Here is a 26,144-nt window from a genome sequence, read left to right as displayed (position 1 = left end):
AACAGGTTTCAAAATGATTTCATAAGACTTAAGTAAAATTTGTGACAAATACCATTGCATTGATAAATTAGGCTCCTAAAACATGCCCTTCTACAGACAATAAAAGAAAATGAAAATCTGTTTAATAGCGTCATAAAATTATTGATAATAAATATACATCTACATGTAAAAAAGCTTCATAAAGTGTGAAGCTATATTAGAGAACCCAGTCAAAAATATGAATTTAAAAATGACTTAGAGAAAAAAAGTAAACATTATTGATTGAACACTTGCACACACTAACCCCGTGCTGCTTTCTTTTTACTAACTGGGCTTCTTCTTCCTGCAAAATGCTCCTCAAACCATCTTTTAGATCCTCCTCAAAATGAGACATTGGATACTGGATTTAAGCAAGGGGGAAGGGAAATAAACATGCAATTAAAATATTTTCAGAAATGTGTGCAACTGGAAATTAATCATTTTCACAAACTAGTCAATATGTACCCGAGGTTTCACTGCTCCATATTTTTCCAGCCCATTTTTGAAAGGAGTAGGTGTTCTTGGTGTGCTGTCCAAAAGAGATCTGCGACTTCTTGGTGTTCGAAACCTGCAAAGATAAAGATACATAAAAGAAACATTTCACATCAAATTTCGTATTCTTTCAATTGCAAGCATCACAATCTAATACATGACTGAAGCAGTACAGATAAAAAAGTACTCTTTCCTTCTAGAGTTATTTAAAAAAAAGTGTAGCTACATTAGGTCAATTTCAAGAACAGAATACAAACCTTTAAGAAAGGCTAAGGTCTGTCATTGCCATGCTTTCTTGTTATCTACTGTAATGAAATTTTAAAGGAACTACTTCAAATTGATTTAAACAAGCCATATCCCTTCCCACTCCACTGCGCACTGAAGAAGGATAAAAAATATACCGTGGTATATAAGTCGGCCTTTGAAGCCTTGTAGAATCACTCCAAAAACAAGATTCGATTTATAAGCAGGGTATCAAAGTGAAAGGCTGGTGTGGTGGTTGCCATCATCTTTGTTGTTTGCCGTGCAGGGTCTGTGGGGGCATGTCTTAAACTCCCACGCACCTTCACAACAATCTGTATTGCCTGCTTGATCCCTTGCACCCAGTTTAAGGTAAGTAAAACATTCATTTGTAGGGTGAAAAAAATTGAGGCCGACTACTAATGCCTGTATAGCCTGCTGTGCTGAAAGGTTGGTGGGGGGAGGGTGGGATGCGCAAATTATATGCTGAGTGTATGCAAAAACATGATTTTTAAGCGAAAAGAATGGTGTTGTCTAACACGTCGTGTCAACTTATATGCCTATTTACGGTAAAAAATTTTTGAGCAAGTGGAAAGGAGAGAAGAGCAACAGAAAAGAAGGTCTATGTTAGGTGGGAAAGCAGGGGAGATTAAACGACAAAAGGTTTCTTAGTACAAAGGGAGTGGCAATGGGTAAAGTAAATAAAAAGGTTTGTCTGGATGAGGGGTGAATTGCTGGATAGCAGCTGTCTGAATGCAGTATAAGAGGAATTAAGAAAGAAACCAGAGGAGAAAAACAAAAATTGCACCTGCGAAAGAAAAACCAGTCAAAACAAAATGGAGGCAGAGTTTATGATCTAAAATTGTGAAACTAATTTTTGAGTCCAGAAGGCTGAAGAGTGCCAGTCCTATAATAGAACGCAAATTAGAAGCACTGCTCCATATATTGGGAACTGTTAGCATTTCCAGGAGTCTCTTTATCAATCAAAACTGAATTGAACAATTGAATTAGTAAATCCATTTTACAACTGTTGCTTTGTTAGAGAAATGAAATAAGGGTTTTACATTAACATATGCTCGATACTTTACAATAAGAAAGATGAATAGGTCTGTCTATTCCATCCTTTTATTCATGGAAAAAAGGAAAACTGAAATTTCTTCTGCCCTTTTTTTTTTAAAACTGTTGTATGGCAGCTGTCAGTGATGATTCTGCTTTCCCATTTACACGCCTTTAAGAACCACCTTTTGTTTCTTTACTTGCCTATTCCCATCTTCTTTTGCTTTGCACCATCACCTCTTTTGTCATTTAATCTCTCCTGCCTTCCTCCCAATCACAGACCTACCTTTTTTGTTTGATCCCCACCCCTCCTTGCTCTGTACTTGCTTAAAACCTATTAAACCTCTAACTTCGTCCCAGTTCTGATGAAAGGTCACTGACCCAAAACATTAACTCTTGCTTCCCTCCCCACAGATGCTGCCTGACCCGCTGAGTTCCAACATTTTTCTGTTTTTATTTCAGATTTCCAGCATCCACAGTATCTTGTTTTTGTACAGGATTGCCGGCTAGCTTAGCTACTTACACAGAATTCTCCTTTTGAACTTTGGGCGTATAGTCTCGTTGGAGTGGTGCTGTAACTATGATTTTCTGGCTGCAAACTGGGGTCGAGGTAAGAGATGGATTCTCTAGGTCGAGGTTATCTTGTTTAGTCCAGAAGTTCAAAAACTGTAAGGAGAGAAGAGAGAAAAACATGACAACTGTGTATTTTTAAACAATTTCAACCCTAACTTGACATACGTACATAAGACATGTATTAAATGATAAGGTCACATTTAATTAAACTAGAATCACCTATTCAAGATTGAAAAAAAAACAGCTGTGAAATTTCCTCTTCGCCCAACCATACTTGTCAGTATCATGGACAGAGCTGATCAGCAATCCTGACTACTCAGCAACTAGACACTTCCATTGAAATACAGTCCCACAGAAAAACAAAATTAGAAAGAAATGAACCTCAAGTGGAGTATCAGGCAGGGGCTAGAATGTAGTTAAACACATCATAACCTGTTTTAAAAACTTTAGCTAATTCAATACTTCTTACAGAAAGCTCTGGAAAGTGACATGGTTTCGACTTATTGCGTTATTGAAAGGAAAGTAGTAATTGTTGACTAGAAATTTGGACAAAATCTGATGAAGCTCTTATAAAAATTATGGAGAGGATATGGACAGGCAGCAACCTAAAGTAAACCTGTCCCCTACCCCAGTTGAAATACATTCTTGATACAAACTGTGACTGCTCTCTTCTCTTGGATTTAAACTAAATTCCAGAGGAAAAGAAGCAGATGCTACGCAGACAGTATCAGCATAAATGCTGGAGAGCTTAAGGAAAGTGGGCTGACAGACTGCGGATTTGAGTTAGTTGTTTGTGGAAAGCAAATGATGCAGAAAAATGACCAAGAACAGTGCTAGAAATGGATTGTTTCTCCCTTGGGAATCTTGCCTTTGCTCAATCTTCTCGTTGAGAATTCCTGCCTCAGATAAAAGTCATCTGTTATCTCAAATACCAAGTTTCTGATCTCAAGTTTGACGTCAAGAGGGAGCAGAGTGGAGGATAAGTGCTTTGCTGCAGAAAGGGTTAAATTAGAGCTCTGAGCTTCTGGGAGGCAACCACTTTCAAAGGGGTGTATTGCCAGATGCCCAGCTGCAGATACTTTTCTCAGCTACTGAGAAACTGTGATACAGAAGTTAAAAAAAGGGCAAAAGATACTAGACAAAGGGGGAGGGACAAGCATCATGTGTTTAGCAAATAAAATATCATTTAAATCAGTACAGTCTTTTATCAACATTACGTTATTATTTAGCTGTGGTTTATAGCTAAATGGGCCAGATGAACCATTCTGGTCTTCTCTGGTCGAGAAAACATTCCATTTTGCTATGAGTCAGTCTGGAGGGCAGAAAGTACTCAGTACCTGTGATGGTGAGAAAGGCAAGGTCTTTACTGGAGTACTCTTTGGAGTCATGCTGCTGCTGGTACTGCTTTCAAAGGCTGCAAAACTATTAGTATAGCTGCTATCATTAACCGGTGAAAGTGTAGTTTTTATTTTCTTCTTGCGCCTCAGGATTGTTGGTGGTGTACTGAAGCTTCCTGCAACTGGGGAGGTGATCATGGGGATGAGTTCACCCTTCTTTGCACTTTTGCTCAGGTCGGAGATGGTATTTGCATCAATGCGGTATTCTGTCAAAGTTGGCTGTGTGGTCTTATCGGGAGTCTGTTTGATGAGATCTTCCGGCAAATCAAAGCATGACAGATCAGACCATGCATCTGGATCCTTAAGTATGGAGAACAGGCACAATTAATAAGACCAATTCAGTAGAATTTACAGAGATTGTTTCCAGTATGCTTCGATTATCACCCTGCTACTAGAATCACTCCTTCACCATTCCATTAATATTAGAACTGTGACTTTAATTAACATAGAAATGTAGTAAGATTTACAGCAGAGAAGGAGGTCATTCAGGCCATCATGTACATAACTCTGAAGGGAAAAGCCAGTACTATACATCAAAACCCAACCAGATGAGCAAGTGACCACTAGACTCAGTGGTGTCTCAAGAGTGTGAGAAAGACAAATCAGTAACACTACCTTCAATAAGGTAGGGTTTTGCCCAATATCAGATAGAAGATAAGATATTTCAGATTAATACATGTTATGGTAATTCATGTTAATACTTGTTCTTCCACACAAGCCTGTTCCTTTAATAATGCAGATGTCACTGAAGTTTAAGCATTTATAAGAGTGAATAAGTTAATGCAGTATCTAATATTTGGTAGCTTGCAGCTTATATGCTTCAAATTCAAAACTGTGAGTCATTATGGAAGCTTTGGACACAATGAACACGGAATATATTGGGGGAAATGCTCATTCAACAGAGCATGCTTGCACTATTGTGTGGTGATGCAGATAACTGAGGAAGGCAGAGTTGCAGTGGCAACATGCACCCTTCTCCTCCAGCTGCATCGAACTCACATTGCTCCCAGTGTCTTCATGAAACTCAAGCCTGTTAGTTCCATGATGTTATCACTCCATCTGGTCTTCTGTCTACCTACACTATGTTTTTCCTCTATCACTGCTTCCAGCATCATCTTTTTTCACACCAATGCTTCATACCACATGCCCAAAGTATTTCAACTTCCCTCTGTTCACCACTGATAACACTAAGAAATAATAATTCCAATTTAAAAACTTTTGTATATTTTTCTGTGATCAGTTGATGTAATTTCTTCTCCGTTATTTTCTTTACTCATCTTGATCACCAGACATTGTTATGTAAACTACTACTAGAACTGAGCTATTTTTAAATTATTTCTCCAAGGTAAAACAATTGTAGCAGTTTTGGATAACTTTTCAAGCTAGAAGGTATCAATAGATTTGGACAGGACTGCGATCCTTTTTAACCTTTTTATTTTTTTTTTAAATGAGAGATATAACCTTTTTATTTCAGACAAAGAATATATTGTGAAATACAAGTGATTACTATATTTCAAAAATAGGAAAAAAATGTTAATGAAACACGCAACAAACTGGTATGAATATATGGAACTCAAAAACAGGACTAATTTAATACCACTAGGAATAATACAATATGGCGAGTAACTCACCTCCCTTCTCCCCAAAGCCTGTCCACCATTTACAGGGTACAAGTCAGGAGTGTGATGGAATACTCTCCACCTGCCTGGATGAGTGCAGCTCCAACAACACTCAAGAAATTTGACACCATTCAGGAGCAACCATTCAAGCAGCCCACTTGACTGGCACCCATCCATAAACATTCACTCCCTCCACCACTGACACAGTGGCAGCAGCGTGTACCATCTACAAGATGCACTGCAGAAACTCGCCAAGCCTCCTTCGACAGCACCTTCCAAACCCAAAACCACTATCGTCTAGAAGGCAAGGGCAGCAGGCACATTCGAACACCACCACCTGGAAGTTCCCCTCCAAGCCACTCACCATCCTGATTTGGAACTATATCACCATTCCTTCACTGTTACTGGATCAAAATCCTGGAACTCCCTCCCAAACAGCACTGTGGGTGTACCTACACCACATGGACTGCAGCAGTTCAAGAAGGCAGCTCACCACCACCTTCTCAAGGGCAACTAGGGATGGGCAATAAATGCTGGCCCAGCCAGTGACACCCACATCCCATGAATGAACTTGAAAAAAATTATGTTTAAAATGTAATTCCTGCAGAGCAAGCCATGATCTAGATTGCATATCCTCACCAGTTGCTCAGGCAACTGTCAGACCTAGATGGCCCCAGAGTCTCAGATGTCAACCCACCACACTAATTTAAATGTCAGTGAGAGAGAATGCCTGTCATTGCACATGATGCAATAGTTGACGGAGCTTTAAGTGTTGGCTGAAACCAACCTCTGTTGAAAAACCTTTGCAGTCTCTAGAATGCTGAATTTCTTCTTCCTCTATGTATGCCAAAGTGTTCTCCACCCCCTCTCCACAACCCACCCCTGCCACTTAAAAACCAAAATAATTTTTGGAGCCTGAGGGAGAGAAGGAAGGGCTGAAGGTTGACATTGAACCATTGCCCCCTCCCCCAAAACATGTTTTGGGGACACAATAGAGGGAAGGTAAAGTAAACACTACTTCCGCCCAGAAGATTTCTGGCTCCTTCTGGAATTAAGGCAAAGTCTGACAGGACCATCCTATTCCTCAATCGTCAACTGAGCTGGCAAGCTGCAGAGTGATGCACCCAAAACCCTCTAATGTACAGGCAAAAACTTGCACACGTCAGGCTGTGGATAAGCGCAATACCTTCCCCCATCTATCTTGCTAAAATAATTTTAAGGGTCTTCTAGAGGGAAGATTTGAAGTTTTCCCACCCTCCCCTGCTGAATTAAATGATTTTCTGAGTCCTCCTTCAACTCAAATGGAAATCTCAAATCTTAAGATGACACATGCAAGGGTGGCAGACCACCCCAATGCCTCAGATAAGCCATTATTCATTGTGCGTCAAATCAGAGCTTCACCTTGGTATTCAACCACAGGGACCATTACAAACGAGCCTTTGAATACACAGGCCAGCATTTGTATATGTTTTGGCTGAGGTAGATTTGGCATAAAAAAAATTAAATATGATGAAGTTAACTATTCAGAATTCAAAAAGAGATCACTACACAACATTAGGCAGTTCACAGCCTCTATCGAAATCCACTTTAATATCCAGAAGGTTGAAAAGGCTGGGTTTGTATCCAATGGAGTTTAGAAGAATGAGAGGTGATCTTATTGAAACACAAGATCCTGAGGGGCCTTGACACGGTGGATGCCGAAAGGATGTTTCCCCTTGAGAATTAGGGGACAGTTTCAAAATAAGGGGTCTCCCATTTAACATGGCGATGAGGAGGAATTTTTTCTGAGGGTCATTAGTCTGTGGAATACTCTGCCCCAGAGAGTAGTAGAGGCTGGGTCATGGAATATTTTTAAGGCTCGAGTTTTATTTCCTTGTTAATCAAGAATCTAAGTGTTTATAGGGTAGACAGGGAGTTGAGGCCACAATCAGATCTGCAATGATCTTATCAAATGGCGGCGGAGGCTCATATGGCCAAATGGCTTACTCTTGCTCCTAATTCATATGTTCAGAGAAGGGCACTTGTCCTTTAGGCAATTGCAATGAACATTAACAGAGCCTGGCACTGATTGAGAGGAAACATCACTGTGCTGAAAAGTGCAAGAAGTGTAAAGGGGCACATATTATGTTTTCCTATTTTCCAACACACAATTTGAGAGTGGCTGCTTTCATAGCATATTGCAGAACTTACACATTTGATTAGCTCCAGGGGCTCGGAGAATTCAGGGGCCGACTGTGGAGAAAATCTTGTCCCAGAATCTACAATCAGGAACATGCTGCCAGAAGCCTCTTCTGTAGACTGGTTAGGTTCCTGGGATTGATCAGAAATACATTGTTCTTGCTGAGTTTCATAAGTGCCCGATCGTCCATGATCACCAGGCACACTGTTATCCGTGAGGAGATTGCCTAACCAACTGGCAATACTGTCCTCCTGCTGTTAATAGGAAAAAAATCTTAATAATTTTCAACGCCACAGGAATTACCAAGGATCTGCAAGTCAAAGACGGATTTTGGGTGAAGTGCACAATGAGCTCTAAATGTAAAAATGTACATAGGCCATTTAAACTCAAAGAATCACTGAAAAATTGTCAAAGCATATTGTATGGCAATATTTATTTTTCCATAAAAATTTTCTGCAACTTTCATATATACTTCCAGAAGATCACCTCTCAGATGCTTCCCTTCCAAGCTTAAAAGCCCAGGTTTTTCTAGTACTTCCTCATAACTCAATCCTTTGAAACTCTGGATGACCCTCATCGCTCTTCTCTGTTCGACATGCTTGAATGCCTGCACTATACTGGGCCAGTGCAGAGAAGTGCCATGAGGCTGATCCAAGCGTCAGTTATGAGAAAAGGTAGAAAAACTTGGACTTGTTAATCTGCAAGGGAATCTTCTGCAGGATCATCTTATATCAGATAGTTAAGGAAATGGAAAAGGTAATCCAGAGTGCTAAATTTCAGAGTCCAGAGTTCCTCTCTCCACAGATGCTGCCATCCGAAGAAGTGTCATATTGGACTCAAAACATCAACTCTGGTTCCATCTCCACAGATGCAGCCAGATCAGCTGAGCTTTTCCATTAGTTAGTTTTTATTTCAGACCTCGAGCATCCACAGTATTTCGCTTTTGTTTTATTGTCAAATTCACTGTCACTTCTCTTCCAGGAATGCCTACCTTGAAGAAGTTCTGCTCTCCTCTCCAACAGAATTTCCGTTTGAGTCTTTCACCCTGCTTGCCTTCATTGCTTTCAGTTTGCCCCCTGGTATTTGATAAGATGTTTACCAAAACTCACTTTCACAGCCACATTTCCTCCTTCAGTGCTGTCTCTGACTCTGACTTACCCCAAAGTGATTCCAGCTGAAGTTCCATCCTTTATATTTCGAATCCATCCAGGATTACAGGTATCTCCGAAACATACAACGTTCCTCAGACTGCTGTTCTCGCCGCATCCTGAGATCCACAATCAGTGCCATGCACCACCACATGTACACACTCGACCTCTTTCCAGCAGCACTGACTCACCCGATCTCAAAGTTGTCCTGGTCCCCAGTTTAATTTCATGCTTTGTCTCATCCAAAGCCTTAACAAGAAACTTTTTCCCTTCCTTTCAGGTGTTAAGGAACGCAAGCTCCAACAACTTAGGGGCACTGATGCCCTTTCAAATCCTTCCTCCCCTTCTCTTCCCTCTGACTCCATCCTTTCTTCTAATCCCACCTTTAACCATGTTTTCACTATACCCTCTGACCTTCCCCTCTCTGATGGTGAACAATCTGTGCTCAGCAAAGGCCTCAGTTTTATCCCATTACTTCCCCACCTCAAAGAACTCTGGGCTCGACATGATGATGAACTTATCTTCCATTGTCTTTGCCTTCATGCTCACTTCTTTGGGCAGGGGTCCTCCCCCTGGTCCATGGACCCTTTCACCTGTCTACAATACTCTCCCTCTACCAGGATCCCTCTCTCTTGCCTCTTACTCATTCTCTTTATGTTTCCATTGAGAATCATCATAATTTCTCTGCTCCCCTCACCCACTCTAACCTGTCTCCCTCTGAACTCCGTTCTCTTAGGTCTAACCCTGGCTTGGTTATCAAACCTGCTGACAAGGGTGGTGCAGTTGTTGCACAAAATACCGATCACTACCTTGCAGAGACTGAGCGCCAACTCTCAGACACTTATTTGTACCTCCCCTGGACCATGACCCCACAACCAAACATCAAGCCATTGTCTCCAGGACTGTCACTGACCTCATCTCCTCTGGAGATTGCCCCTCCACAACTTCCCACCTTACAGTCCCCCAACCCCATACAGCCTATTTTTACCTCCTTCCCAAAATCCACAAACAAGGCTGCCCTGTTGGACCTATTGTTTCAGCCTGTTCCTGCCCCACTGAAATTATTTCTTCCTATCTTGACTCTCTTTTTTCTCTCCTTGTCCAGTCTCTTCCCATCCAATTCATGATTCTTCTGACACCCTACGTCATTTCAACAATTTCCAGTTTCCTGGCCCTAACCGTCACCTCTTCACCTCCAACCCCCACCAGGATGGTTTGCGGGTTCTCTGCTTCTTCCTTGAACAGAAACCCAAACAGTCCCCATCCAACACCACCTTTGTCCACCTGGCTGAAAAATTTCTCCTTCAACTTCTCATTTCCTCCAAATGAAAGGTGCGACTGTGGGTACTTGCATGATCCCCTGTTATGCCTGTCTTTTTGTGGAATATGTAGAACATTCCTTGTTCCAGTTGTTAGGAACAATGTATAGCTTAGGTTTAATTTATAATTTGTATTTGGGTGTTAAAAGGTGAAACCTGGCATTAGTTTTATTTAGAGGCTTTTGAGAGCCGGGTGCCAGGAAGTCTGGGACCCTGTTTGTATACATGTATTTTTAATTAGGCTTTACAACTCTAAGTGAAGAGACGGCTTACCAAGGGGTTAGTAGTTTAATGAAGTTTTTTTAAAAAGTAGAAAAAAACTGTCCTGTTGCCTAGTGACGGGTCTAGAGACACACACAGTTGGGGAAACACAGAAGAGTGATCAGTTAGTCTGTGTATACCGGAGTGTGCAGGCAGAAGGTCTAGTCTCTCTAATAAGAAATCCTGCAAACCTGCTGGGCAACTGAGTTTAGGAATTCGTGTGTTTGCTCTGAAGTTGAAGTAATAGTGAGTTTAGATTGCAGTTTTTGGGTGTCTCAGGGAGAGATATCAGCTAAAGAAAAGCACCTACTGAATGATCAGAAGTCCACTGGAAGAAAATGATTTGAAACTGAGCTAATCCAAGCAAGGAACCTTGGTGTTCAGACAGTGGTGAATCTTCACTGGGGTTTTGTGTCTGTAAGGGTTGCTGGGACAAAAGGAATAGTGAGAGTTTGAATAATTTTCTGGGGCAGAATTTTATGTCCGGGGGCAGGTGCACGCCCGATTTGATCGAGCGTAAAATCGCGTGAGAAGACGTCAAGCAAACGTCCAGACATCATCCCACACTTGCGCGACATTTCGCTCGGCGGGCATGCTCAAAAGTCAGAAGCGCCCCAGGCAACAATTAAGAGGGCAATTAAGCCCATTAACAGCGCAATTATCTCTGATTTTTCGTGGTACGTCCAACCTTACAGTTGGTAGACAGGCAAATCGGCCAGACTGAATTTGTATTTTTTGTGAATCTTCATCCAAGGGTGGGATGAGGTTTCCGCTATCAAATAAAATAAAAATAAAAATCTATGGCGAGCATTTTTATCATCTATATGTTCAGGTGCCTGATTGGTGATGCTTGTACATTTTTTCCCCCAGATTTTCACAACTTTATTTCATGGTTTTTGAGTCTGCAGCTCCCTGCCTTCAGAGAGCTTTCTCTCACTGCTCGCCCATGGAAACGTCATCGCCCGCCCTCCTCCCGCCCCCATCCCAGGCCCGCTGACCGCAGCTGCCCGCCGAGCTGAAAATTCAGGCCCTGGTATCTGTATTGAAATCCTTCCAACCTTTTTGTCTAGTGTACTATAGTTCATTCTTTTTTGTTCTTGTTTAATAAACGTTTTATTATGTGTGTTAACAGTACACTGGCAGACTCTTGTGAGTGTGTTCAGTAACTGACCTCTACGGTTTCTAAAAAAATACAAAGTTAGGATCTACCAAGCCAGGTTTCACTCTGGGATCTGACTTTTCCAATATTAACATCAGCTGGGATCTTAAGAGCCCTACTCAGGGACCCTTCCCATAACTCTCTTTTGGTACGTCGACAACTGTATCAGTGCCACTTCCTGCCCTCATCCAGAGCTGGAAAAGCTAATAAATTTTGCTTCCAATTTCCACCCTTCTCTCACCTTCACATGGTCCACCTCTGACACTTCTCTGTCTCCATTTTTGGGGATGGACTGTCTACCAATATTAATTACAAGCCCACCAACTTCCACAGCTACTTTGACTACACCACCTCACAGCTGCTTCCTGCAAGGACTCCATTCCATTCTCCCAGTTTCTCAGTCTGTGGCACGTCTGTTCCGATGATGCTACATTGCACAACGGCACTTCCAACATGTCTTCCTTTTCCCTCAACTGAGGATTCCACCCCCCCACCGGCCCCTACAGAGGTTGACAGGACCCTCAACCGTGTCTGATCCATTTCCTGCACTTCTGCTTTCACTGCTTTCCCTCCACCCACCCCCTCCAGAACCATGATATGGATCCCCTGTCTTCACTTTCTACCCCACCAGCTTCCATATTCAAAAGATCATCCTCCGCTATTTCTGCCATCTCCAGCATGATGCCAACACCAAACACCCTCCCTGGTCAGCACTCTAAAGGAATCATTCCTTTGCCTACACTCCTCTATCACCCCCAACTCCCCATTCCTTTCCCAAGGCACCTTCCCATGCAACTGCAGGAGGTGTAATACCTGATCCTTTACCTCCACTCTCCTCATTGTCCAAGGTTCCAAACCGTCCTTCCAGGTGAAGCAGCAATTTACTTGTACTTCTTTCAAATTTAGTTTACTGTATTTACTACTCACAATACAGTCTCCTTTATAGTGGGGAGAGCAAACGCAGACTGCGAAACGCTTTGCGAAACACCTCTGCTCAGTCCGCAAGCATGATCCCAACCTTCCAGTTACTTGCCATTTCAATTCACCAGTTTGCTTTCATTCTCACATTTCTGACCCCAGCCTGCCACAATGTTTCGGTGAAGCCCAATGCAAACTGTTGGACCAGCATCTCATCTTCTGATTAGGTACTTTACAGCTTTCTGCATTCAACATTGAGTTCAACAACTTTAGACCATGAACTCTGTCCTTCATTTGGAATGTTTTTTTGCCAAGTACCACACTGTATGTTGTTTTTTCTTTCAGACTGAGTGGACCTTTATTCTGCTCTTAATGCCTACTCTGGACCTTTGTTTTGTTTCTTTACTCCCTTTGCCTTTTGTTCCATGACATCTTTAGTATTTAATCTGCCCCACCCTCTAACCCATTCCTGACCATTCCTTTTGTTTCACCAGACCCTCCCCTTTTGCAACAGCATAAAACCCATCACATTTCTACCCCTCCTCAGTTCCAAAGAAAAGTCATAGTGTACTCAAAACATTAAATGTTTCTCTCTCCATAGATGCTGCCAGGTCTGCTGAGTTTTTTTCAGCACTTTCTATTTTTAATCCAGAGCGCTAGTTTAATTTAAATTGTGAGAGTGAGACAAGGGTTTCAAACTATTAAACGGCAAATTTAGGAGGAATAGCAGGAAGATTGTCACACAGAAAGTGATCAACACATGGAATGAACGTCCAATTATAGAACTGGAGGTCATAACATTGGAATGTTTTAAGAAACAACTAGATACAGTGGAGGGGTGGGGGGTGCTCTTGTAGGATTTCTCTGAATGAATCTATTAATAAGCTGAATGGCCTTCCTTATCTGAAATTATCTTGTAATTGAGTATTTAAACTGACAAAAAAAAACTAAAGTTCTAGCTGCTTATTAAAGAAGTTGTTCAGTGCTTTTTGGCAAAAAAATATTAGATTTCTTAAACAAGATGGAATGGGAGTTTTAAATGCGATTTTGAAGTACTTTTTAAAATAAACATTTGTGCAGTTTCTGGAAAACCTAACAAGATGAGGGGGAGGCCTATCATGTATTACAATTGTTTTAAACAGTCTGCATATAAAATGTGTTTACACATGTAACAGGAGAACACATTTAATAACAATCTGTATTAGTTATATACTATATAGTAACAGGAGTTAGGATTGACACTGTAAAATACAGACCATAGACCAGAACGCCTATTTGAAATTTTATTATGTATTAGGTACTGCAGGAAGAGTGAACCCAAACGTGGGTAATGTGGACAGGTGTTACAGATCTAACACTGGTAGTTATTGGGATTACAGAATGATTTCACAAAATTATGCATGGATCCCTCAGGCATATAGTATATTCCTGATAAAATGTGCTCTAACAACCCAAAGTCAGCAACTGTTCATCAATTGTATAAAAGCTCTGTATAAAAAGTGACAGATCAGATGACAACAATATGCAACAGAGTTCCATCAAAGCAAGTGCAATACAACATTGCCAATTCAGTCCATAATTCAGCACTACTAGCTCAGAAAACTCAAAGACACCCATGTGCATCAGGTTTATTATTTTTCTCAGCAGGTCTGGCAGCATCGGCGGAGAAGAAAAGAGTTGACGTTTCAAGTCCTCACGACCCTTCAACAGAACCAGTTCTGTTGAAGGGTCATGAGGACTCGAAACGTCAACTCTTTTCTTCTCCACCGATGCTGCCAGACCTGCTGAGTTTTTCCAGGTAATTCTGTTTTTGTTTTGGATTTCCAGCATCCACAGTAGTTTTTTGTTATTATTTTTCTTCTTTTACAGATTTTAGTGTACTGCGCTTCCTTGATCACTTACAAAAAAAAACTGAGAATGCTATTATACTGCCATTTTTTGCATTGATGCAAAGTAATTTTGGGTCATACAGTGACATGAAATCTAGCAGCGGAACTCAAGATTGCCATCTCACATCTAAATGTTCTAAAACACATGTAGTAAGAGACACCTTTTCCTAAAGTCACCAATGGTTGCAGTATAACTGCAGGCTAGAATGAAGCTGACATTCAAAAAGACCCCAGGTGGCCTATTGAACTGCCTGATAAAATTGAAAGAATTCCATTCAAAGTTATGAGCACACCCTCCTGCTCTGTTCCTCTAGCATTAAAACCTAGCTGCTGGAGAACAGTGGCCCTAGCATGCTTCAAAAACCATATTCAGAACTATTGTTGCTGCAGCTGGATGCCTGTGAAATTCAATCACTGCACATTATAATAGGGATTGGTTGCCTATGGATCATTGATTGGTTTCAGGTACTTGCAGCATAACTGCAGTTTTCAATGAACTCTCAACGCTATTACAAACTAGAATTAAACACACGAACATAAATGCATGCATTATTTAGCAAATAAAATTGTAGCCAAAATGCTCAAAAATGCAAATAAAACCCATAAAATCTATTATATTTCTAAGGATCGTAGATGTTAAATCTTGCAATAAATTGGAATATTGGTGTATTTTTTTAAAAATGTGAATAATATTTTCTAACCTGCTTTATAGTAACAGATGGCGGCTGTGGAACTGCTTCTACCGTAACAGGTTCATGTTTTAAAGAAGGCTGAAAAGGATTTTTTAAAAAGCAAGATCATATTACAATTTTGTTTTGAATGCATTCAAATTATCTAAACACATTTAAAAAAAAAGATCAATTTCCTATCCTATGGGAACAAAGCTCTCAAGCTGAAAGTTTGCATTGAGTATAGTTACTACTCTAACTGAAAACGGCTCAGAGAAGTTTAGCATGACTGAACACCCACAGTACCAATCAGCTACGAAGACCGACTAAGGAAATTAAATCCATTCTTACTGGAAAAAGAAATTTGACAGGACGAAGGTAAGGAAGAAAGATTTACCTACTTTTGCTGAAAAAGACGACATGCTGTTGAAACTTTTTGTCTTGCATTTATCAGGACAGAGGAAAGAATACCAAATTTCAAAAGGAACAACAATTTATACTACGTGAGAAAAGGGTGCTCCTTGGTTGGCAAGTGGACTCTGATTGGTCAAGACGTTATCACAGAGAACGCACCAGGAACAGTTATTCCCCAGCTTTTGTTTAAATTCAAGTTTAAATATTGTATTCTCCATGGTAATGCCTCAGCCAAAGTCCACTTGGCAGCCAATCAGCATCCTATTCTCATGCAGTATAAATTGTTGCTCTCTTTGAAATTTGATATTCTTGCTTCTGTCCTAATAAGTGCAAGACATAAAGCTTCAACAGCATGTCTCTTTTCTCAGCAATACTCAAGTTCTGTACTATCAAATGACTATTACTCACATTTATTTACTCCATGCCGTGAAGGAAACCGGTTTGTGCAGGAGAAAAGTAATGAGGACAGGATGATAATTTATTAAACTACAGAACAGGAGAAGCCAATTCAACACATCAAACCCATTGCTTGCAACAGGACACGCACACAGGCAGTAATACCTCTCCCTTCCACTCTCCCCCCCCATCCCACCAAAGACTTATTTAGGGGTTGTTCAAAACCAAAAAACCTGGGATATTAATCTAAAATTATTTTTTTTAGATGCAAGCCTCATCTCAGTGACAGCACACTCGCCCCAGTCAGAAGTTTATGGGTTCAATTCCCATTCTAGAGACTTTAAACACAAGGCACACTGACACTTCAGTGCAGTACTGAGGGAGTGCCTACTCCGAAATGTCATCTTTGAGTTTAGTGGTTAAATCAAATCTATCTATCCCCTCAGGTTTTTTTAAAATTTATTCAGCAGGGTAATGGGCATCCCTGGCTAGGCCAGCATTCATTGTCCAACCCCAGTTGCCCTTGAGAAGGTGGTGGTGGTGATGAGTTACCTTCTTGAACTGCTGCAGTCTGTGCGGTGTAGATATATTCACAGTGCTACCTGGGAGGGTGTTCCAGGATTTTGACTCAGCAACAATGAAGGAACGATGATATATGTCCAAGTCAATATGACGTGTGATTTGAAGGGGAACTTGCAGGTGGGGCCATTCCCACACGCCTACTCCCCTTGCCCTTCTAGGTGGTAGAGGTCACAGGTTTGGAAGGTGCTGCAGTTCATCTTGTCGATGGCACACACTACAGCCTCTGTGTGCTGGTGGTGCTGAAGCGAACGTTTAAGGTGGTGGATAGGGTCCCGCTCAAACGAATTGCTGTGTCTTGGATGGTGTCGAGCTTCTTGAGTTTTTGTCGCTACATTCATTCAGGCAAGCAGAGAGTATTCCATCACACTCCTGATTTGTGCCTGGTAGATGGTGGACAGGCTTTGGGGAGTCAGGTGGTGTAGCGGTAATTTCACTGGACTAGTAATCCAGAGGCCCAAGCCTCCAGGGACATGGGTTCAAATCCCACCACGGCAGCTGGTGGAATTTAAATTCCATTAATAAATCTGGAACATAAAGCTAGTCTCAGTATGATCATAACCATAACCATTGATTGTTGTAAAAACTCATCTGGTTCACTAATGTCCTTTAGGGAAAGAAATCTGCTGTGCTTACCGAGTCTGGCCTACATGTGACTCCAGACCTGCACCAATGTGGTTGACTCTTAACTGCCTTCTGAAATAGCCTAGCAAGCCACTCAGTTCAAGGGCAACCAGGGATTGGCAAAAAATGCTGGCCTCATCAGTGATGTCCACATCCCATGAAAGAGTGAAAAGGAAAAAATTCCCAGCGTCTGACCTGCTCTTGTAGCCACAGTATTTATGAGTATTGCTGAAAAAAGGTGTGTTGTATTTGGATTTATATTCTTGCAAAATGTCCTGATGAGTGCAAGACAAAAAGTTTTGACAAAAATGTCTCATGACTATTGGTATTTATATGGCTAGTCCAAGTTAAATTTCCAGTCAATTTTAAACACCAGGATGTTCATGGTGGGTGTTTCAGCTATGGTAATGCCACTAAATGTCATGAGGAGATAGTTAGAATCTGTCCTGTTAGAGATATCATTGACTGGCACTTGTGTGATGTAAATGTTACTTGGCACTTATCAGCCTAAGCCTGAATGTTGTCCAGATCTTGCTGCATGCTTCATTACCTGGATTGTTATGAATGGGATGGAACACTGCAACCATCAGTGAAACTCCTACTTTTGATGTTACTTTGGAGGGAAGGTCACTGATATAGCAGCTGAATATAACCGGCCTAGGGCACTGCCTTGAGGAACTCTTGCAGCAGTAGCCTGGGGCTTAGACGATCGGTCTTCAACAACCATCATCCTTAGTGTTAGGTACGGACTCCAGCGAGAGGAGAATTCCACCCCCACCCACCTCCCCCAACTCACCTTGACTTCAATTTATCTAGGGTTCCTTGCTGCCACACTTGGTAAAAGCTGCATTGATATCAAGGGCAATCACTCACACTTCATTTCTGGATCATTTTGATGATGAATGAGAGTAGAGCGCTGGGGCTATAATTGGCTGGATTGGATTATCCTGCTTTTTTACATTCAGGACAAAACCTGAGCATTCTTCCACATTGTCAGGTAGACACTAGTGTTGTAGCTGTACTGGAACAGCTTAGCTAGGGATGCGGCTGGTTTTGAAGCACAAGTCTGCATCTGGGATGTTGCTGGGGCCCATACCAAGATGAAAGTAAAAGGTACTACCACACCATCTGAAGAAAAGCAGGGGAGTTCTCCACATGACCTGGCCAATATTTATCCCTCAACCAATATCATGAAAATAGTAAATACGTAAAGCACTTTGGCCCGTCCTAGGGTCATGATTGGTGCTATGACAAAATGTTCTCGAGACGCTGGATTTCAGTACCTTCTGAATGAGCAACTAAAGAGTATCTACTAGAGGGCAGCAAAAATGAGCAAATAAATTAAGGGGAAAAAAACAGCAACTTAGGCATTTTACAATCAATTCTGATTTCCAATTAATCCTAATATCAAAAATGATATACAGTTTTCTTTCCAAATGAATGATTCAACTTAGTTTCCCAGCACTGACTAAAATTTTGTACTAGCAAAAATCAATAAAACTTGAATCCAGAAAGAATCCCTCACTGAAGATTTAAAGAAAACAAACCTGAGTTATTTTGGTCCTGAAACACTGGATTTCACCATCCTCTGAATGAGTGAATAAAAACATAGGCATATTCTGGTTACCATCTTGCAAGTAGCCTTCCATTTCCACCTTCCTTTTCAGAGTTGAGTTCCAGTGGTTCTTTACAGCATTGTCCGTTCTATCATTAAAAAATGTCATTACTCAGTGATTGGGTTATATTAAATAGAAAAGGAACGGTTAGCTTGGAGTGCTTAAAATCTGATCAAAACTTTTAAATGATGTCAAACTTGAGAAGTGTACTTAATGCACGAATATGGAAATTGAAGCTTAGCATCGTTGTGTGTGTCAATCACAAAGTGAGAAATTGCCATTAAGAAAGTGGTAACAGAGCAACTTTTGGGCCCATTCTTGTCACGACAGGCACCCTCCCTGCCCCGCCCCCTGTAAATGGAGTGGTACAGGAATGCTCTAATTTTCCTGGGTTCACACAGGGTGTATACTCAAAATTCAGTAAGTGGTATCTACACTTGCCCTTCTATGCCAATGATCCATCCTCATATGATGGGATGAGTTGACACTGCCAGACCAGTAGTGTATGTCTTACCATATTTGCAGTGGCAGAAATTAAGGAATTTCAGTTCTCATGTCTCCAAATAAAACCGAGGTACAAGTTTTTAAAAAATATATATTTATAAACCAACCTCAGTGTTAACTTTTTGGAGCACAGACCTTTCAGGAGAATATACATTAGAGTTTTGCAAGCTGAAATACATATTTGTACCTCAAAACTGAATATTACTGCCTTTTTTAAAAAATTGATCTGTAAAATTCAAACCTTGCCTCTCACAGCACCAGCTATAGACTGCAATACTTGAACTCTGATTTTTTAAAAATTCTTTTATGGGATTTGGAAATGCTGACAAGGCCAACCTTTGTGGTCAATCTCTAATTGCCCTTAAGGTGGTGGTGGTGAGCTGCCTTCTTGAACCACTGCAGTCCATCTGGTGCAGATACACCCACAGGGCTATTAGGAAGGGAGTTCCAGGATTTTGGTCCAACAACAGCAAAGGAACAGCAATATAATTCCAAGTCAAGATGGTGTGTGGCTTAGAGGGGAATGTTCAGATGGTGGTGTTCCCATGCATCTGCTGCCTTTATCCTTCTCAGTGGTGGATGTTGCAGGTTTGGAAGGGGCTGTCGAAGGAACCTTGATGAGTTGCTCCAGTGCATCTTATACATAGTACACACTGCTGCCATTGTGAGTCAGTGGTGGAGGGAATGAATATTTCAAGTGGTGGATGGGGTGCTAATCAAGCAGGCTGCTGTGTCCTGGATTATGTCAAGCTTCTCAAGTCTTGTTGGAGGTGCACTCATCCAGGCAAGTGGAGAGTATTCCATCATGCTCCTGACTTGTGCCTAGTAGATGGTAGACAGGCTTTGGGGATTCAGGAGATGAGTTACTCACCTCAGAATTCCCACGCTCTGATCTGCTTTTGTTGCCACAGTGCTTATATGGCTACTCCAGTCTAGTTTCTGGTCAATGGTAACTCCCAGGATGTTGATAGTGGGGCTTTCAGTGATAGTAATTCCATTGAATGTCAAGGAGAGATGGTTACGTTCTCTCTCATTGGAGGTTTGCCTGGTGCTTGTGTGGCGCGAATGTTACTTGCCACTTATTAGCCCAAGCCTAAATGTTGACCAGGTCTTGCTGCATATGGACACGGACTGCTTCAGTATCTGAGGAGTTGTGAATGCACAATGTTCAGCAGCAATCATCAGCGGATATCCTCACTTCTGCAGTGATGCCCTGGAACTTAGATGATTGGCTCCACCAAACATCTTCCTCTGTGCTAAATATGACCAATCAATGGAGAGTTTTTCCTCTCAATTCCTATTGACTTCAATTTTGCCAGCACTCCTTGATTCCACACTCAGTCAAATGCTGCCTTGATGTCAAGGGCAGTCACTCTCACCTCACCTCAAGTTCAGCTCTTTGGTCCATATTTGGACCAAGGCTGTAATGAGGTCAGGAACCTAGTGACCCTGGCTGAAGCCATAAGCATCAGTGAGCAGTTTATTGCTGATAAGTCCGTTTGATAGCACTGTTAACAACACCTTCCATCACTTTGCTGATTGAGAGGGCAATGGTGCAGCAATTGACCAGATTGGATTTGTGCTGCTTTTGTGGGCAGAACATATCTGGGCAATTTTCCACATTGTCATGAATAGACAGTGTTGTAGCTGTGCTAGAACAGCTTGGTTAGGGCACTGCTAATTCTGGAGCACAAGTCTTCAAGCCCACAGTTTTTGCCGTATTCAGTGCCTTCAGCTGTTTCTTGATATCATGTGGAGTGAATCAAGTTGGCTGAAGATTGGCCTCTGCGATGCTGGGAACTTTAGAAGGCCGAAATGAATCATCCACTCAGCACTTCTAGCTGAAGATGGCTGAGAATGTTTCAGCCTTGTCTTTTGCACTGATAATATACTATGAACTTAGGGTAAAATATTGATGTATTGCTATTTTCTCCTTTTTTTCCCCTAATCCATACTTTTGGACATTCTTTTCCCTCTGTTGCATTTATGTTCTCTTTCTTTTGCTCACTTCCTCCCAAAATGTCACCTGCCCCTGGTCTCCTTTCATCCACTGGAACAATACTGTCAAAGCCTATGAGAAGCTAGTGGCCAAAATTTCTACAGTATTCTTTAAATGTGCTCTTCTGCACAACTGTTACAGCTTGTAGGAACAGAGCTATTATACATACAAACATCAGGCAAGTGAAAGTGTGGACGAACAGCTTTGCAGCAATCTGGGTATTCATTGTCTGGATGTTTCAGCTACTGCTAATTTCAAATCCAGCAGAAAACAAACTAAAAGGAAATGCTCATTCCTAGCACACTGTTGACAAGATCAAATGGAACACTTGCCTTCCTGGTAGTAGTTTTGCAATCTCTGCCCAGCGGTTCCCAAGGACCTTGTGTGCTTCATAAATAATCTTGTCCTCCTCTTCAGTCCAAGATGACTTCTTAACCTCAGGATTGAGATGATTGTGCCAACGTTCACGACACTGTTTGCCAAGTCTACCTTTTAGATGCCTAGCAATCAACGACCAACGTTTTGGCCCATGCTTCTGAACTAATTCAATTACCTAAATGAAAGAGTGAGAGTCAAGGATCAGTTAATACACCCTTCTGTTTAATATGCTATGTGACTCAATAAGCATGTGAATATCTTCCAAATTTTCCTATACAACACACCAAAAATTACAATTATGAGGTTAGCAATCTGATCCCAGCCCTCTGCCAATATTGCTGCAGTTAGGCACAGCAATAAGGAAGGAAAGCCAGGTGATTTCTTTCTCCAACCTTCCACTCCTCACCCCACTGGATAAGGGCATAACCTATACTCAGCACCTTACATCATTTACTGAAAGGAAAGATGGGAGACCAGCACCATATAAGGAATCAGTTATAAATCCAAGTCTTCAGTGATACTGATGTGCTGCTTTACATAGAACCACTATAAACAGATTACAATGACATTTTAAACATTTTTTTTATTCATTCACTGGATGTGGGCTTCGCTGGCTGGGCCAGCATTTATTGCCCATCCCTAGTTTCCCTTGAGGTGGTGGTGGTGAGCTGCCTTCTTGAGCTGCTGCAGTCCATGTGGTGTAGGTACTGTGCTGTTAGGAAGGGAGTTCCAGGATTTTGACCCAGCGACAGTGAAGGAACGGCGATATATTTCTAAGTCAGGACGGTGAGTGACTTGGAGGGGAACTTCCAGGTGGTGATGTTCCCATCTATCTGCTGCCCTTGTCCTTCTAGATGATAGTGATTGTGGGTTTGGAAAGTGCTGTTGAAGGAGCCTTGGTGAATCCCTGCAATGTATCTTGTAGATGGTACACACTGCTACTATTGTGCGACGGTGGTGGAGGGAGTGAATGTTTGTGGATGTAGTGCCAATCAAGCGGGCTGCTTTGTCCTGGACAGTGTCAAGCTTCTTGGGTGTTGTAGGAGCTGCACTCAACCAGGCAAGTGGGGAGTATTCCATCACACTCCTAACTTGTGCCTGTAGATGGTGGACAGGCTTTAGGGAGTCAGGAGGTGAGTTACTCATCACACTATTCCTAGCCTCTGACCTGCTCTTGTAGCCACAGTATTTATATGGCTAGTCCAGCTCAGTTTTGGTAACCCCCAGGATGTTGATAGTGGGAGATTTAGTGATGGTAATGCCATTGAACATCAAGGGGCAATGGTTGGATTCTCTCTTGTTGGAGATTGTCATTGCCTGATACTTGTGTGGCACGAATGTTACTTGCCACTTGTCAGCCTAAGCCTGGATATTGTCCAGGTCTTGCTGCATTTGGACATGGACTGCTTCATATTAGCTACAGAAATAAAAATAAACTTTATATTCATAGTGCTTACAAAAATCCATTATTACCATATTATAAGCTTTATAATTTCATCCATTTGTACACTATTACCTTCTGATCTTCTTCCTTCGTCCATGGCCCCTTCACAAGCTCTGGGTTCAGAACCTTTAGCCACCGATGCTGGCACTGAAGATCAGTTCGGTTCTGTAACAATTAAAAATTCAAATCAAAGTGAAATCAACACAAAAATGCAGAAATTACACAAGAGGCAGGAAGTTCAGCTTTGTTTAGTTTCATTTTGTAATCTCTTTTCACTCCCCAAAATTCCATCCTAGGCCTCTTCCAAGGTTCCATCCTTGGCTTCTTTCAGCAGCATTATTGATGAGCACAGGACCAGTTTTTACATATACACTGACAACACCCAGCTCAGTGTCTATCCAAGACTCTACGACCATTACTATGTGGTTAAATTACTTCTCTCATATCAAGTTACAGATAAGCCATCACTTTCTACAACTTAAAACAAAGACCAAACCCATTATCTTCTGCTTTTACCAGAAACTCCATACTCTTGACCTCTCTGCTGACTCCATCATTCTGCCTACTTGCTTGCTCAAGTTGAACTTTTACTACGCACATAATAGCAGCCTGTTCAACATTGAGTTGAACTTCAAACTTCATATGCTGCTCTTGCCAAAACTGTTTACCATTGTAAACTCAGCTCTGCCATTCTCTCTCCATACTGATGCTGAAACCCTTGGCCATTCTTTTGTTACTTCCAAGCTTTACTTTTGTATTGTTTTCCTCACTGGCCTCCAAGTTCCACTTTGCATAAATTCCAACTTGTCCAAAACTCTGATGCTATTATCGTATTTTGCATTATGTTGCAATTCAGACATCAGCCCATCTTTATGGAATATACTAGCTTCTAATCTATCAATGTATTAAATTCACAACTTCACCCTGGATTACATATCCTCCACTGCATCATAAAGCTGCTCTTCTACAGTCCTATATCTTTGCAAATTTCCTTTGATCACCTGTGCATCACCTCCCTTCTACAATACAGCAACTCAGTCCTATTCTGAAATTCTCCATCTAAAGCCATCCAACACACAACTCTTCTCCTTACCCACAAAGGCTTTCTCAAAACCACTCCTACTAAACCTTCAGCCGCCTCCATTCTTATTATTCAGCAACAGCTTCAGCTTCGTGAACCATTTTGAGGTGCTCAAAATAAATTGTTTTCAGTTTTTTTAAAAAAAAACCAATCTACTTCCTGAAAATATCGCCAAAAAAAAGAGACGTGTCTAAGCTTATCGTCTTGCATGTATTCATCAGGGCACTCGCAAGAATACCAACATAAAAATGGGGAAAACAACAATTTATACTGTATGTGAAGAGAGTGCTGATTGGTTGGCAAGCAGAGTTGCCAACCAATCAGCACAATCTCCACATACAGTATAAATTGATGTTTTCCCCATTATATTGGCATTCTTGCAAGTGTCCTGATGAATGCAAGACGATAGGCTTAGACATGTCTCTTTTTTCAGCAATGCTCAAGCTCTGTACTACCAAATGACTATTCCTGAAAATAAGATATACTTAAATTTTATATTAAACCCAAAGCAAAAAAATATCAAGTACAGTCCACCAATTCAAAATCACTTTTTCACTTAACTTTGAACTAAGATAAACAAGATTTAAGTGAAAAGTAAAAAATAAATAATTCATGTTCAGTGTAGACTAAATTATCTTATTTTTCTCAGAGAAATAACATGTTTAAATGGCAGGAGTATTGTTTTTTCCATTTTGATCCTCTAACGGTTTTCCATTCTTACCTCTGCTTGTTCAAAGCACTCAAATACTGGTCCAGTACGGGTGCACAGAAGTGTGTGTGGATGCACGTGTTTATGTGAGTAATAGGTAGATCAGGAGATTTTTTGACTTTCCCAATAACGGGAAGGTAGTTTGTAAGATCAGCTTTACTTATGAAGAACCAGGACAAGAATGACTACCTTCAAAAGTCACAACTACAAAGATACTTACAGAGAAATTACTTGCTATAAATCTCCAGTCATTTTTGCCATATTGGTTTATCAGCTTCTTCAACTTTTCATCCTATACAAAGGTAAAAAGTTAACTTAAACCCCTTTAACATGGTAAGTGGTTCCTCTTGCAACCTCAATAAAGATTATATAGACCCGAAATTAAAGAACTCTGCAGCAAAGCAACAATAAGAGGTTCAAACCAATGAAACTGCGAGACCATGTTTTCTGCACTAACTTAGATTCACTTGACCAAGGGGAAAAAAATTGCATCATACAGTACTTTGTTTGTACTGTGTCTGATAAGTGACTTTAAAAATAGCAATTTCCTCACTAAAGAATGTAAGATAAACCCATTTACCAATGTGAATCAAAGACAGCTAGTACAGTTGTGTATATTTAAAAACACAACTATATTACATGCTTTTGTTAATATATTTTATGATTCAGGCCATTGATGTCATGAACAAAGTTTCCCTAAACATCAGAAAGGGTAACCTTTTAAAACAGGCTTGTCCAACCTTTTATTTTTGAGGGCTACATTTGCTATTTTTTTTCCCTCACTTAAGGAGTCAATGAGCAAATTTCGGAAAGATAGTTTTAGCACAACAATAAACTGAATTTGCGAAAAAAAAGTGTGTGTGTGTGTGTGTGTCCGGCTCGGTCCCAGGATCAGGGTGCTCGCTCACTCACCTTCATCCATTGTGTGTGAGAGCGTGATGGTGTGTAGTGGCAAGAGAAAGTGAGAAACCTGAGACTGGAAGTGAGGCAGACACACACTCCCTCACTCCCAACCATCCACCTTCCGGCTCCCCAGACCCCAGCCCCCTGCCACACCTTCACTTCCCTCGGGCCCAGCAGCCCTCAGGACACACCGCTGGTGTTCGCTGTTCCTTCAATCAGACTGTTTCTCTCCCTCATTTGCTGCTGATAGGCAGTGAGCCTATCAGCAGCAAACGCAGGAAAGGAACGGCCTGCGATTGGAGGAGCAGCCCTTTGCAAAATCTTGAATTTCACTTACCTGCCTTTTGAATTTACTGGCCCATCTTACCAGCTTTTGAACAGTGGCTCCGAGGGCTTTGCAGGCCACAATGCAGCCTGCGGGCCACCAGTAGGACGAAACAAAAATAAAAATACCTGGAAAAACTCTGCAGGTCTGGCAGCATCTGCAGAGAGGAACACAGTTAATGTTTCGAGTCCGAATGACGCTTCAACAGAACTAGGTAAAAATAGAAGAGAGGTGAA

At 41.3% G+C, this 26,144-nt stretch overlaps 1 protein-coding gene across 1 annotated transcript in view; it reads right to left on the bottom strand.

Moving 5' to 3' along the window:
• Positions 1-26,144, bottom strand: part of mybl2b (v-myb avian myeloblastosis viral oncogene homolog-like 2b) — a 45,717-nt gene that overhangs the window by 5,544 nt on the left and 14,029 nt on the right. Inside the window, exons 3-11 of the mRNA XM_078556282.1 lie at positions 22,963-23,055; positions 21,401-21,621; positions 18,497-18,653; positions 14,970-15,038; positions 7,586-7,828; positions 3,717-4,076; positions 2,330-2,472; positions 484-586; positions 284-379 (exon numbers count right to left, since the gene is read on the bottom strand). Of these exons, the coding sequence (XP_078412408.1) occupies positions 284-379; positions 484-586; positions 2,330-2,472; positions 3,717-4,076; positions 7,586-7,828; positions 14,970-15,038; positions 18,497-18,653; positions 21,401-21,621; positions 22,963-23,055 (1,485 nt within the window). The remainder of the gene's footprint in view (positions 1-283; positions 380-483; positions 587-2,329; positions 2,473-3,716; positions 4,077-7,585; positions 7,829-14,969; positions 15,039-18,496; positions 18,654-21,400; positions 21,622-22,962; positions 23,056-26,144) is intronic.

The sequence above is a fragment of the Cetorhinus maximus genome, chromosome 13 (genome assembly GCF_964194155.1).
Source record: "Cetorhinus maximus chromosome 13, sCetMax3.hap1.1, whole genome shotgun sequence".
In the NCBI taxonomy this organism is placed as follows: Eukaryota; Metazoa; Chordata; class Chondrichthyes; order Lamniformes; family Cetorhinidae; genus Cetorhinus; species Cetorhinus maximus.
This window is presented reverse-complemented; position numbering and strand designations above follow the sequence as displayed.